Raw genomic sequence first — 16,175 nt, 5'->3', positions numbered from 1 at the left:
AAAAAAAAGATTTGAAGTAACTCACTCAACTGCTTACCATACTTTGGACTAAAATAATAATAAAAGCAACTTTGGTACTCAGAGAGTATACCCAAATTGTCACAGAACCAGTTTTTGTCTGAAGATGGCACACCTTCCTTATTCATTATGACCTTAACCATATTCAAAATTGGCCTTCTACAAACATAGATATCAACACTGTGTCTTCCTTCATTCCCAGGTCAGTTACTGCCCTTAGGAAATGCTAGTCCACACCACAGGGCTGCCACACAGAAAGTCTGCCTTCTGAATAAACCAGTCTGCAGGCAGGAGCACCATACTCCCTGCTTCCCACTTGCACTGGACTGATGTGAAATGTGGCATGTGGTCTCCAGCTGGGGGCAGTGTTGGGGAAGGCTGTGGAACCTTTAGGAGCCAAGCCTTACAGGAGGGAAGTGGGTCACTGGAGCAATTGCTGAAGCCTTAGATCCCTGCCCCACTTCCCATCTACTCTTCTGCTTTCTGACCATGTGGCCAGCTGCCCTCCTCTTCCTACCACAGGCTCCCTAGGAGAATGGATGGCATCCTCCTGAATTGTAGATCCAAACGACTCACGTTCACTGCTTCTTGCTGGATATTTTGTCACAACGAGAAAGGCCACTTAGACACTATTCAAAGTTAAGTTGGAGAACAGCAGTAGCAGCAGCAGCAGCAGCAGCTGGAAGCTTGTTGGCAACACAGGACTCATGAAAACCCATACACAAGGAATTAAGAGTTTACCTCTTTACCAGATTGTCTTCAGATGGTTCGTAACCTATGCCTTCCAACTCCCTGTCTTTGACCACAGATTCTTCCAAATACATGTAGCTACCAGTTGACACAGCTACCAAGCTGCCAAAGAAGTAGCAGATGAAGACGCTAAGCAATAGAGGAGAGCGTGCCTGAACTGGCCTTGCCCTGTAGTCAGACTGATGACTATTTTAAGTGTCACCATAGAACTTTCATTCAACAACTGATGGAAACAGAGGCAGAGACCCGCAGTGGAGCACTGGGCTAAGCTCCCAAAGTCCAGCTGAAAAGTGGGAGAAGTGAGAATATGAACAAAGAGGTCAAGACTATGATAGGGACACCCACTGAAACAGTCTACCTGAGCTAATGGGAGCTCACCAACTCCAGCCGGACAAAGAAGGAACCAGCATAGGTCCAAACTAGTTCCTCTGAATGTGAGTGACAGTTATATGGCTGGGGCAGACTGTAAGGCCACTAGCAGTGGCCCCAGGATTTATTCCTGCTGTTTGTACTGGCTTTTTGAAACTCATTCTCTTTGGGTGGATACCTTGCTCAGTCTAGATATAGTATAGTAGGGAGGGCCTTGGACCTTCCCCAAAGCAATGTGCCTTACCTGCTCTGAGGAGTGGATGGAGAGTGGTGGGGTAGGTGGAGGGAATGGGAGGAGGGGAGAGAGTGGGAACTGGGACTGATATGTAAAATGAAAAAAAAAGGAATTGTTTTCTGTTTTTTTTTTTTAAATAAAATAAAAAAGACTGACAAAAAATAGCTGATGTTTTGGCAGCAGAAGTTACCCACTCTTCAGTGATGAGAAGCAAAAATCTGTCTTCTCTCCTCAGATGCAAAATGGGGATACACATACATTTAGCCTTTACCTTGGAGGTAAAGACAAGAGCAGGTACAGCTCTCTGGAGAAGAGAACTGGTATGGACTTGTATTCTTATGTTACCAGAAGTGTCTGGTTCTCCCTGAGGCCTGCTTTATTCCTTCTCACTTCCGAGAGGAAGGGTGGGTAGAACGGGGCATACTTTGCAAACCTCATTGCGATGGGCTGAGAAAGATCACCTATCTGCTGTGGGACAATTCTATATTCTGTCAATTATGTTTTAAATAAATGCTGATTGGCCAGTAGCCAGGCAGGAAGTATAGGCGGGACAACCAGACAAAAAGTAGAGGCGGGACAATGAGAACAGGAGAATTCTGGGAAGAGGGAAGCTCCCTCTGCAGTCCTGTCCAGACACAGAAGAAGGAAGATGTGATTGCCCCACTGAAAAAGGTACCGAGCCATGTGGCTAACATATACTAGAATAATGGGCTAATATAAGTTATAAGAGTTAATAAGGAGCCTGAGCTAATGGGACAATCAGTTTATGATTAATGTAGACCTCTGTGTGATTTCTTTGGGACTTGACTGCAGGAACAGGGCAGGACAGAAACCCTGACAACAAAAGGGTCTAATTAACACTATCTGTCTGTTGACATATCTTTAGAAGGCTTCTATCTTCAAAATGTCTTCCCTATACTTCCCAGCTGGATTTAGTACCTTTACTAGAAAATTTATGTTATGTATGCAGACATCCAAGCTCTCCCAGAGTCTACAAATTCACAGAGGGCAAAGACTTCATCTGTTTCATTCTTCCTGTATTCTCTAAACTGCTAAGTTGAAGAGTCAGTCATTCAGTTCTCTGAATTACTGTAGTGGGCATGGTACGACCACATCACCAGGTGATATTTACTATTTTGTCTTCATGACACTTTACTGGTCATCACGACTGAGGTGTAAATTCTTCTGCATGAAGGAAGACACAGACGAGAACCTTACAGCACATCTGACACTAGAAGCACATTGGTTTTCACAGGCCCCATTGTCATTTTAACTCCCGGGTGGTAAGACTCAAACTCCGCTACCTGCAAATTCACCATGCTAAGTAAACACTCAAGACAATAAAGCCAAAACAAAGAAACTGTAGGTAATTTTCACTCAATTTCCATATCCTATACAAGTTTTCCACTATTGCTCTTTCTCTTATTTTTGAGACAGGGTTTCTCACTGAACTTGGAGCTCACCAACAGAGCCAATGCCCAGCCCTTTCATTTAAAAAAAAGAAATCACAACATCATTACCTATTATGCTCAATGTGAGACAACATCCATGCATAACTGAAGCATTGTGAAGATAAGAGCTCCCCCAGTTTTCTTAGAGGAATTTCCCTTATTAGAATATCAGGTTAAACAGATTTGCAATAATGAAACACATTCATTCATTCATTCATTCATTCATTCATTCATTCATAACAGAGATTTATATAGCACCTGACTGGCAGGTTATGACCATACTGTGTTTTGTTTTTCACACAGAAAAGAATGAAAGTATCTTGTCTGTAAGGAACTTATTAGGAGCAGACAGACACAAAGCCAGGCAGCTATAAGATCGCATAGTAACTGCCAGCCAGGGTAGAAGCTTGAACAAATATTGTTCTAAGAAAGATGTTTCAGGGAAGGCTGAAAGGTAAATTCTCAGAGGGACTGTGGTCTTGCACAAAGACAGAATGTTGCTATAACATGTGGTAAGACCCTCTGTCAGGCAGAGACTACGAGAGTACTTGAGAGGGCCCTGAGAGCACACAGAGAAACAAGGTACTCTAACAACATGAACTGAGACAGCACTTCAGCCAGCTCACCCTGAGCCTTGCTCACTTATCCACTAAACAGTCTATAAATCCCGACAACCCTGGGATATGCACTAAGATGTATAATCATTCAGATACCTCTTACATGAGTCATCTAATAAAGAATCTAACCAATTTAATAAATTATCAGAGTATGAGTGATAAGTGTTTTTTTTTCTTTAAGAACGGAAAATCCTTTTCTTTCTCTTCATTTATTTATTTGTTTTGTAGAGAAGGAATGTGAAAGTGTGCGGGTGTTACAGAGAGGAGTAAAAGAACGTGCTATGCAGCTCCAAACACCTCCGAGAGGCACTATTTGATCCTTTTTACCATTCAGTCCTATAGAGTAGCAGCAGTAGCCAGACAGTCTTATGGTAGCCTTGCACAAGCCTATTCTTCAAGATTTCACTGTCTACTGGGGGCTCTTCTAGAAGCACAGGAACCCACAGGCTTCATGAGGCAAGGTCCCTTAACAGAGAGAGCCTGGATGTGGCCAAATGAGCCTTGCCTGCTGGTCACCCAGCAGGGATGAAACCAGGCTAAAAAGAAAAGAGGAAGTCCATAAGACTGGGAACCAAATGGACAGAAAACATGTGAAGAGTCATACAGGGCAGGAACAGGTGTATCAAGATATGAAGCTTCCAAAGATGTGACCCTACCAACCTCCCATACTACCAACTTTGTGGCTATTTTTACATATTTCATATGCAGTCATTGCACAATAAATTCACCTCCAAACTTTAAAAAAGATTTTCACACTGGAGGCATGTTTTCCTCAGGCAGTGTGTCAGAAGCAGCAGAAGAGGACAAAGAGCTCCTATCTCCTCACCTGGGATCACCATTACATACCAGCCCAGCTGGAAATTACTATAGACTGTCCCTCAAGGCCTAGAGTGTGTGAGTCTATTACAGCTTCTCTAGGGACCCACTTTTTCACTGATGTAAAAAGGGGAGGAACTGGGAAATTCTGCCTTGAGCTGCCTCATCCCCAGGTCATTGTGGCACCTCCCTGGGTTTGGACAGATGTGGGAGAGTGAGAAAAGGCAGGTGTACTGAGGATGAAAGAGAAGAATACAGAATCCCAACTCTTCTTGTCCCTGGACATTTTCTGTTGGCTGCTCACCAGCACCAGACTTGACTCACTTCTACCATCTCCTGGCTGGTCAACACCAGAAATGATTCTTTGTTGTCTTTTGTCCTAAGGACTCAAGAAACAAAGTGATAAAGAAAAACAAACAAAATCTGTTCCAAACACCACTGCAAGGTCAATTTATGTTGACTACAGGTCAACATAATAATTATTATTTAGGGAGTTGTTGGGATAAATGTAAGGATAAAACAGTTGAATTTCAATAATTGGCTGTTAGAAGTTGAAGGCAGGAAAAAAACTCTAAAAATATTATGGTTATTTTATGAAATCAAAAAAGAAAAAAGAAGGCATCTTTGGCAAGGCACCCCATAAACAAAGAAAGAAAGAAAGAAATGTATTCATAAAATCTAGGCTTGCACCATAGCTGAGCAATCAAACGCTTCAAGCCCTACATATGCAACACACCCTTTGTTTAGCTGGCTTCTTTAAATCTGGCTGGACGACTTCATTTTTATCTCTCTTGTGCAACGACATCTGAGAAACTACATTTGTTTTCTGTCGGCCGCTGACATGGATGATGATACATCACTCCCATGAGAAACAGAGTGTGTTAGGAGCTAACCTGACTGTTGACTGGCAGCGCACTTCTCATTTGTAACCAGTCAGCTTGAAGTGATGGGGGCGGGTGTTAGGAGCAGGGGAGGGCATAGAAAGAAGTGCAAAGCATACTAATTTCACATTTACGGGGAAGGCTGAAGCAGTTTGTTCATAGAGAAAGAAATTCTCCTGTCTTTTTTGTCAGAAGAAGAAAGGTAAAGTATGCTTTGCAACACCCACCGACTCCTTAGCCTTCTGAAAGCCCTAAAGAAACTACTTTGCCGCACAAAGAAACAGCATAATTGTGAAGCTTTATAGAATATGATTACCCAGAGGGCTGCGATCATTCCAGAAGGTGTGAAAGCTGTAAGGCAGTTTCTCCAGGACTTTCCTTCTACCTGAAGTGAGTCACAGCAGCCTTGCACAATCATCACAGTTCTGCCTAACACTTGCAAGCAGGGAAGGGCTGTTATTCGTTTTGCCTTCAGGAATCACAGAGGCGCTTTGGACAGGCTCGCTGTGTTGATGATGTATGCCGTTCGACTCTGAGTCAGAATGAAAAGGTGCCTCATTCTTAGTCTACACTTGGAAGGAGAGGGGACCTTAGAATCGAAGGACCTCAGTGAATGACAAGAAGCTACTCTGTCTGTCCCTCGGAGGTAACCAGCTTCTCTCCTTTCCCTAGAATGACTCACTTTTCTTCCCAGAAAAGCAACTCCTCTTCTTCTTCTTCTTCTTCTTCTTCTTCTTCTTCTTCTTCTTCTTCTTCTTCTTCTTCTTCTTCTTCTTCTTCTTCTTCTTCTTCTTTTAAATTTAGTTACTGTGATGGCTATTCTTGGTCATCGACTTAACTACATCTGGAATTAATTAAAACCCGAGTGACTGGGTACAGCTGTAAGGGATTTTTCTTAATTAAATCACTTTAAGTGGGAAGACACACCGTTAATCTGGGCCACATCTTCTGGTGGCAGCTTATATAAATGTCGTGGATGAAGAAAGCTCTTTGCTCTTTACCTGCTTGCCCTCACACCCAACTCACTGATATTAGAGCCTACTTCTTTGGGATTCTGGCTTATACTGATGAGCAGCTGAGACATCCACCCTCGTAGGCTGAACAATTGCTGGATTCTTGGACTTTCTGTTGGGAGACAGCTACTGTGGGGCTAGCTGGGCCATAATCTGCAAGCCACTCTAATAAATCTATTATCTATCTATCCACATCTGTCCCTATAGACAGATAGATCTTATCCATCTCTCCTCTGTCTCTCTACATATATACACCGATGGACAGATGACCTAGGTGATGGACAGCTATCTATCTGTAAGCCACTGTAATATATCTATCATCTATCAATATCTGTCTATATAGACAGATAGATCTTATCCATCTCTCCCCCTTATACATATTGACTGATAGATGACACAGATGATAGACAGCTATCTATCAGTTCTGTTCCTCTAGAGTCTAGAGAACCCTCAATAAAGTTACAAATCTCCTCCCCAACCTACTAATACTGATGACCTGTATAAATCACTTCTGACCCATAGTTCATGGGCATCTCTCTGATGTTCCAAAGGGTCTTTACACTTTGTACCATTAACATATTTCTAACTTAAGTGGTCTTCTATGGCCTAACAACGTACCCTGTTTCTCTTCTTCAGACAGTCAATGTCATCCCTCCTCTGTTCCTACATCCATTTCCTGCCCTATCACTGACTCCATTACTATTCTTTTTGACTCTGTGCCCTTTCTAAATACTCAGGGCTGTTGACTTTGCTCCCCATGCCTAACAATAATGACCATTGTGGTTTCTGGTTTATGTTGAACATGTACTATGTGTTAGTCATGTTAGGCCTTTACATGAGTGATTTCATTCAATTCTCATCACACTCTTAGGGCAGAGATGCTATTACTACCCCCAGCTAGAGATGTGTAAACTACACTCGTGGTATTGGAGAAAGCGTGACTAGCTGAGAATATAATTTAAGCTTAAAGCCAGTGTTCTGACTGACCTACTTTGGTAAATTTAACATTTAAAAGCTAAATGTTCTTAATCTTTCAACACTCCCAGCACTTTCCACCCACTGCAGAGCATATTTATTATTATTTACATATCGATCTTTTATTAGTTCCCTTAGCAAGTAGATTTTATAAGCATACTCTCAAGGTCATACGGTTGCTTATCAGCAGAGAATGAAGTCAGCCTGGACCAGCGTCCTAGAGACCAGTTGGAAGGCGAGGCTCTAACCAAACAACTACACAAATGTACCATAAAATCCTAAACGATAATCTCCATGGGGAAGAACTTCAGGAGTGGGTGATGCATTTGTCTCTAGGTGTCATGTGAGTACATGTAAGCCACATTGATTTTCTCAGTGTGAACCTGCTTGCAACTTGATAGGCAAGACATTACAGGGACTATTTAGAAACTGTATTTTCAATCAGAAATTGAAGTTAGTGTTATAGAAAAGGAATTGTACAAACTTTTGACATTATAGGATGATTACAAATAGAAAATGATGTAAGTATTTTGAAGAAAAAAAGTAAAACTGATTTGACAAGGTTGTCGCAGTGTAAATTTCTCAACTGAAGAAAGCACTTATTCAATTTTATATGAATACGATGGTGTTGAGAGCACAGCACACTTTACTCAAATTATACAAACTGTTAACTGGGGGCCTGGAAGGACAAACGAGCACCCAGACTTCTGATTACTGCTGCTACCTTCTATCTGTCCCGCTGCCATCTGTTTAATCCAAACATTTAACAAATGGTCTTTACAAAAATCAAACAAAAAAAAAGCCAAAACAAAACAAAACTGTAAAGCGGTGTAAATGAAGGCAGCCAGAAATTATAATAACATATTCAGCTTTAATTGGGAAAAGACTCACAGAACCCGAGGTTCCAGCGGAGAACAGGAAAGCAGAAGGGAAGGGGGAGCACACCAGCAATATTTATTAGTAAAAAATATCCTCAGGCGATCCCGCCCTACAAGCAAGGTGACTGGCTGGGGCTACCCCTACACAAAACAAACAAACAAACAAACAAACAAACAAACAAAAAACCCTATCCAAATGAAAGGCTCAGATGTGGCATTTTCTGTCTTAGCTTAATGTGGAGAAGCATTCATTCAGCTAGAAAATGACTGTGATATTTTAAATCAATTTTTAACCTGCTACCTTAAGTGCTTCTGACCTGATAGCCAAACCATAATAAATGCTCAGAGTGACATCTTCGAATAAGATACTGCAACCCAATGATTCAAAAACAGTACTACTGAAATAAATAAACACGATAAAGGACCTGTTGATAGGTAAAAAAAAAAGATCAGCCTAGGAATCTAAGTAATATCATAAAGAGATATTAAATTACCCAGAGACATAATGGATTACTGGCAACCTTTTTTAGTTGTTAACTTATGTCATAGTTTAATTGAGTACTATACTATATCAAATGGGAAACGGATTTGGTTATTGAGATACATGACTAAAATACATCAAAATGAAAGAAAAAAAAGTCCATTTGCTCACCTCACGCATCAAGCCCTCAGTGCCATTTACAACGCTACCCTGCAAGCATGTATGCCCTGGGGTTTGCTGGAATGACTGTCAATGCCCTCCTTGCCTCAGTACGGAGATAATTTTGAGCATGCAAATCAAGTAGTGCTGACGAGAGATGCTATGTGACTATTACACTAAAGCAGTAAGAAGCACGGCTTCAGGAATTACTAGACTCCTGCCTATGGACAGCATGGAACTGAGAGATTCTATGTCTCTGGGTTGTTGTGATTTTTCTCCTCTGAAAGAAAAACCAGAGGCAACAAACCTGGCCATACCCACATTCAGTGGGAGCCTGGCTGTTGTTGAAATCTGCATAACAGCTCTGCTTTCAGTAGGGCTGCAGTTTGGATCCGGTGAGCTTTGGGATGCTACCTACAATGCTGCTGGTTGATAGGAACCCTTTAGGGGGCGGGGTTTAGGAGATGAAGTTAGGTCACTGTGGGTATGTCCCTAAAGATTAAGACTCAGCCCATCCCTCCTCTTTTTGCTTCCTCTGCCACTCTACATGCTCCTGCTATTCACCACAGGCTCAACACAATGAGGATAACCCGTCATGACCGAAGTCAGAAGGCAATCTTTGTCCTTGTGAACTGAGTATCTACGGCATTTTTCACAGTGACATAAAGTTGGCTAACATATACTTACTTGGCTTTCCATCCTTTCTCAATCTCTGAAGATTTAAAGTACTTCATTCTGAGCAACATTTGTTTCCTACTAAATGTCTACTCTCCTCAAAGCAACTTTTCTTCTGGTCCATTTGTCCCTTGTTCCTTTGCTTAACTACAGCAGCTGACAGACACTGGCAACTGCCTATTATCCAAATACCTTTTCTTCACTCAGACCAAACATAGCTAAATATATATGCAAGATGATAAACTATGCTTATCCTAACACATTTTTGATGAGACAAGACATAATATTTTATTCTTACAATAATTGTACCTCAAATTATAGCACTTGTTGCCCATTTAGTAATGACATTACAGTTTAAATTACTCAAATTATTTTCACTTTGATTCAACTATGCATTCATGTTGAGTATCACAAATTCCAAAACAGTGTATCAATTTATACATATATCTAATTTTAAAAATTATTTAGAAAAAAATAAAATATTCTAAGTTAGGGAAAGACAAGTCTTCCTAAAACTAAACATTCCTTGATAACATTAATAGAAATGTAACTGGAGTAGCTCCTCCTAAGAATACAAAGCATGGAATAAAAATAGTCTATTAAGATCCAGCCTCTCTGTAGAGCATTGTCTCAGTTACACAATATTATAATCTAAAGACAGCAGGCCTTAACAAAAGGGTTTTTTTTTTTCTGACAGTTATGCCTTAAAGAAACCAGAGTGCCCAACAAAACCACAAATAAAATTCTCTAGCGATGAGAGCTGAGTAGCCCCAAAGGCCAATTAGTCATGAAGAGACTTTGACTAACCACGCAGGACTATAGCTCCCCACCGTCACAGTGGAGAGGAGGAAAATATTTGCTAAACCACAGTCTCCTTGAGGCTACAGGATGAATAATGGAGTGGCCACTGCTTCCAAGACACAGCAGACGGGCAGGAACTGTCCCTAAACAGAGAGGCTGCGATGGTGAAGAAGGGCACTACTGCAGCAGCCTGCGCTGAAAATGCTCCACTCTGCTGCAGGTCAGCCTCCTAAGGAGGTGCAACACATTGCAAGATGTTTGTTCTGGGCAGGGCTGATGTACTCTTGCGTCTCAGCAGCTCCCTAGGCTGCATCCCACCGCTCAGCCTGTGGTTCCTATCCTTGGTGTTGCCCTCTGCTGCAGTCTCTGAATGCTGCCGGTCTGATTTCTCTCTGATGCCTACAAGATTAAATTCCAGCTTGTGAACACACGGTACAAGACTCAGCCTGACCTGCACTTACCCATCTTCTCAGCTGCCTCTCCCTTCTTTCCCCACCTGTTTCCAACTCACCCAGCCTCAGCCTCTGGGCCTAAGCACTGACTCATGCTTTCTCTGAAATGCTTTCCCCTGTGTCAGCCAGAACAATCCTTCGCCATGAAGCCATTCTTACCATCCTAGCTGGCGCTAACCAAGCACTCCACTTACATATGCATATTACATATGTCCCTCCTGCAACAGATTGTATCTGAAGCACCGCCCCCAGATGTCTACATGGTAAATAAAGGCTTGTTCCCAGGGTGGGACTAGTGAGAGGTGTTTGAGCTTTAGCAGGCAAGGCCTAAGGGCAAGCTTCGGATCACTGGGGCTATGCCTATGAAGGGGACGCTGGAATGCCAACCCCCACCCTCCACCCCCGCCTCTTGCTGTACAACCACAAGATGAGTAAGTAGTTCTGCTCAGCTGGCTTTCCTACGTATGCCCAAAATGACCACGCTAAATTCCCTGGACAAAAATGTTTCAAACTGGCCAACAGACAGCACAAACCTTTCCCTCTATGAGTTGATCATCACAGGAATTGGTTACAGTAACAGAAAACTGGCCAACACACCTTTATGAGACTGATTTGAGGCAGGGAGGGTCCCATTTGTCACCTAATACAAGTGAATACCAAGCACACAGCGACATTCTGGTTTTTTGGTAAACAGTAAATGAATGCAACATTCTGGTTTTTTGGTAAACAGTAAATGAATAATGTTTTATACAAGTTTTGCTCATTATAGAGAAAGGCCGGGGAAATGAAATTGAGACCATTGAAAAAGTCAAGCTCATTATTTAAAAATAAGGGAGAGGGGAGCACTAGCATTTACTAGCACTTGGTAACAGTGACAACTGTCACTCTAAAGCTTAGCCTTCCATTGGGTTAGTCAAAGGATTTTCAACATATTAGAGTCAAAGAGAAAACTTCGGCTAAATCCTTCAGAGTGATCTCTCAGCATTAGTCTTCCCAGACTACAGACTAGAATCCCAGGCTACATCTGCTTACCTCGGGCTCTAGATAAGGGGATAGGAGAAGAAACCCCAGGCCACGCACGCCCAGGCCACACACGCCCACCAGCAGTCGGCCCACCAGGCCTGCTCCCATCCTGTGACCATTAACCCACCACTCTGGAGAGCGTGCTTACTTTGTATCTGCTTTCTGATCTGGAAGGTGTGGGGATATGTCCTTTTTTCTTAAACGTTGTGAAGTGTTTGCACTGAGGACACGGCTTGGTGCTGGAGTCAATTCGGCCAAGTTCCAAGAAGTACTTATACTTGATGGAGTCTTCATGGGTCAAGTTGTAGACGACAGTAGTTTCCTCCAGGAATTCGAAACACTCCGTGATTGGGCATTTGATTTCTACTTGGCCAAGCTGTACCTAAGGGAAAGGACAGAAGGAAAAGGGAAAGCCCACTGGTTACTAAGGTTCTCTGTTGCTTGTTTTTGCATACAGCACTAATTATCTTATGCTTTGGAGAAAAGTTATCAGCCATTTTTCCAGATCGCATAACGAATGCTAGTCATTTTGAAACCTACATTGAGTACCAAAATCTAATCGTGATCCGTAGGATGCTTTCATGCTCTCTGATAACTATGTTTGTGAACTTATTTGATGATCCACAGGTTCATTAAGGAAGCAAATGACCATTCTACTTTTTTGCAGGGTGAGAGAACATGCAGACAGTGAGCCAGCTCTCAGTCACCGGATGGGTCAGCATCCTGGGACCAACCAAAGGCACTGCAGAGATGTCAGCCTTAGTACATACACTGCTTCAGCACTCTGCTGTGGGAGCATCTTTAGAAAGCAAAATTTTATGAAGCTTTTATGTTTAGTTTATAAAAATAATGACCCAAAGTTAATGTTTTCTTGGGTACTTCCCTGACAAGCACATAAACAGCTCTGATGTTATCACAACCTTAGAAGTAAGAAAAGAAAAACAAGAAAAGCCTGGGTTGTGGAGATGGCTCAGCAGGTATAGGCGATTGCCAACTCAACCTAACGACATGAGTTCAACCCACACAACAGAAGAGGACCAACTTCCAAAAGTTGTCCTCTGACTCCATATGCACACTCTGGCAAAAGCTAGTCCCCTTTCCTACACATACATCAAATGAATAAATATAAAACAGGTAAAAATACATTGGTGGTATTATGCCATTGTAAGTACAATGGCAAAATCTGGTTGTAACTATGAGCACACTTATAAACAAATAAATATTATGAAGATATTTTTTAAAAAACTTGTTTGTTGACACATTTTATACAACTTTAGTGTAAAATTAGAGGGTAATTTATACTTTTAACACAGCAGTTAAGAGCACTGCCTGCTCTTCCAAAGGTCCTGAGTTCAATTCCCAGCAACCACATGATGTAATGAAATCTGGTGCCCTCTTGAGGAAGAGACCTGGTCAGTCATCCTCATCAACTTAAGACCGTGAAACCCAATATAGACAATCTCAGCAGAACTGCAAATACGAGCTCCCATGCATGCTCCAGCATTGCCAGGACATAAATTTCATTCATTATACTGGTAAGGGAATTTATTAAAGCCAGCCAGACTCTTGGACGTTATTGTCAGGCTAGCTCATGCCTTTTCCTGGCATTGCCATGTCCTTCCCAGCTTCTTCCGTCTTTAACTTCTTACCTATTTTCTCTCAAGTTTGTATGTGATGCACAGCAAAGTCGAAAGGGGGTGTGAGTTTAAGACATTTATTTTTTAGTTGTTCCTTTCTGCCGTGCTTTTTTTCCACGGGAATGGGAGACCATGTGGCTTTCTCCCATTCGTACCTTAGCCTTCCTGCCTTCTTTTCTCTTGTGTGTGAGTGTGGGTGTGTCAGAGTAGCGGCATGTCAAAATCAGAGAGTTGTAATTGTTTGTCATGTGAGTTTCCAGTGCCACCCTCTGTCACACTGTGGGGCTGGGGGCAAAAGAGAGTCTAGTGCTGTGGCTAGAGTCACCCTTCACTACTTTTGAAACCTTCCCAGTTCCTCTTTATTCAAGCTTTACTTTCTCCATCTCTTAAAGATGAGTTGTGTTGGAATTTTTTGTTTCAGCCATCTTCTGTCATATTTACTGTGAGCTGTATCTAGTTCCCATTCCAAATGCTAACAGTAATGTTCTTCTCTCCTGCTCTAGGTCTGTGGTCTTCTGGATAAACTAATATTGTACTGTCTCTGGAGTAAACCAGACATTCAGACGTCTCCATTTATAGCCCAGGTTGGCCTCCAATTGCAGTCTTCCCTGCTCAGCCACTTGAGTGCTAGCTGTGCCTCCTCATTCCGCTCCCCATCTATGTTTTATAACAAATTACTTTAAGCTACACTTCATGAAAGAAGTCCTCATAAGCTTTTCATAGAGACAAAAATACCCATGGAACAATAAAAGTTTGGGTTTATGAAGACTGCAACAGGTATTTTAAAATGATAAGATGTTCCTTCTTTTAATATCCTGTATTTATTATCTGTGAAGCCCCGCGGAGAATGGGGCCCTGACCTCAGTGCTGAAGCTAGACAGGTGCCTACCAGGAACGAGGCAGGCACAGTCGGGACCTGAGTGATGATGACAGTGTCAGCCTGACAGGGTGCTCCACAATGCCACCAAAACATGGGGGTGGCTTGGTTTCTTCAGACCTGGGAGCCGCAGACTAAGCTTCTTTGACTGAGTGAAGCCAGGTGAGAGCCTAAGATTCATGGGACTTAGTCAGTAAGAACAAAGCAGCTCCCGGGAGCCAAAAGAACCAACAGGGTGGAAGGTCTGGCAGATGCGCAGATCTCTAGGGCAGGGGTACTGTGTTCTATTCACCTCTACTGTACTGACCTACAGAACAAACATTCAAGTGAACTTAAGATTATACCCTTAAAAGGGGGTGGAAAAATAATATTGGATCCCAAAATAATAATAAGTACAGAAGAGGCTGTAAACATGAACTTGAGTCAGACCACAAGGGCAGAGCATTAGTATATCTGAGGACCCTGGACTGTTTTCCCTATAAAAACAAATACTTAGTTCTTAGTACATTATTGGGGGGGCAGCCCACTTTTGTGCTTAAGAACCCAGGCTACAGAATGCTCCCAGCTTGATGCTTGAATTTGACTTTTCTCTCTTTTTGTACTTTGTATTTTAACCAGATAAGTGGTAGAGATGGATGCAGCACTTTTACAGCTAACTGGGACAGTCAGGTCTTATAGCAATGCCATGAAGTTTGGAGAGTAGAACCATCCCAGGCATCCCAAGGACGAGGCTATCTGGTTTCTCTTGGAGCAGAGGGTGTTTATTACCTGACCACGCTGGGATGCCATCCAGCATCCAGCCAGGCACCTGCTCTTCTATTTCAATGATTCTTGGCTTTTTCTGCAAAGCTATTCCATTTCCATGGATACCTTATTTCCTGTAGTTGTCATAGTCTCTATCCTTTCTCCAAGTTCTCAAATCCTTACCCCACAACACTGAGTCACTGACCTCATGCAATATTTTATTGATCACAGGGAGTCATGGTTCACCTCTGATCCAATCGCCCACTAGCAATTTCATCAGTCTCTCCAGCTGGCCCTCTCTTCTGGCTTCCTTTGGTATAAAACATAATTAGCATCTAGAACAACTGCACAAAAGATCCTGGAAAAGTATTTTGAGAGTTGAAGTTTCCTGGCCTACTCTAGACCTACAACATTCAGAATTTGAATTATATTCAGGAAGCCAATAATTGGCAGTTGGAACAATGACTCAAGCCTTTCAATTACTCATGCTTCCTCCTAAGAACAACACCCCCTTCTCATGCACAGTGTGACTAATGACCTATCTGACTCTTGGCATATGTATCGTTTTCAGAGTGGTTTTCTCAAAAGATTATTAGACAAGCATCTTGACAAGTAAGCAATGTGTACTCATTTCTTTATCCAGCAATATACATTCTATTAATTAAAGGGGGAAAAACTCCTTTGACACCAAGAAAGTAAAAATTGTCCTTCAAGCAATAGTTGTTAAGCATTAAGTCTTGCTGGGTGGTACATGGCATAACAGCATCTGTTAGATTGTAGCAAACTGTGGGCTTCATAGGGTAGACAACCTGACAGACTCCTAGAGAGACAGAAGGGGATGGCTATGTTGGCCTTGTTGGAGGAAAAAAAATGCGGATTACAATATTTGCCATGATGAAGAAGGGCAGCTTTTCTTTTGTGATACAGAGAAACTTTCCACAAACAAAAGAACCAAGGACCGTGGCTCCCAGACAGGAGGAACCTGATGTGCCTATGTTACAGAACACAGGCCAGCGGATAAAGTTTGCCAGGCTAGGACAGAAATCAGGCTGGAATCTTAGGTGGGATATGATCATATATAGGCCTTGTTGATCATATTAAGAATTCTAGATTAAACTGTAAATTCAATATGAATCATTTCCAGATTTGAAAAGGAGTAATTTGTCACATTAAAAACAAACAGCTAGGTGGTGGTGCTGCACGCCTTTAATCCCAGCACTTTGGGAGGCAGAGTCAGGTGGATCTCTGTGAGTTTGAGGCCAGCTTGATCTACAAAACAAGTTCCAGGATAGCTAGGACTGTTACACAGAGAAATCCTGTCTC

At 42.2% G+C, this 16,175-nt stretch overlaps 1 protein-coding gene across 1 annotated transcript in view; it reads right to left on the bottom strand.

The window, feature by feature from the left end:
• Rnf217 (ring finger protein 217) overlaps window positions 1–16,175 on the bottom strand; it is a 112,180-nt gene that overhangs the window by 25,596 nt on the left and 70,409 nt on the right. Inside the window, exon 2 of the mRNA XM_005363649.2 lies at window positions 11,743–11,976. Coding sequence (XP_005363706.1) covers window positions 11,743–11,976 — 234 coding nt within the window. The remainder of the gene's footprint in view (window positions 1–11,742; window positions 11,977–16,175) is intronic.

Source organism: Microtus ochrogaster, linkage group LG9, assembly GCF_000317375.1.
Source record: "Microtus ochrogaster isolate Prairie Vole_2 linkage group LG9, MicOch1.0, whole genome shotgun sequence".
NCBI classification, from domain to species: domain Eukaryota; kingdom Metazoa; phylum Chordata; class Mammalia; order Rodentia; family Cricetidae; genus Microtus; species Microtus ochrogaster.
Note: the sequence above shows the minus strand (reverse complement) of the source record. Positions and strands in the feature narration are given on the sequence as shown.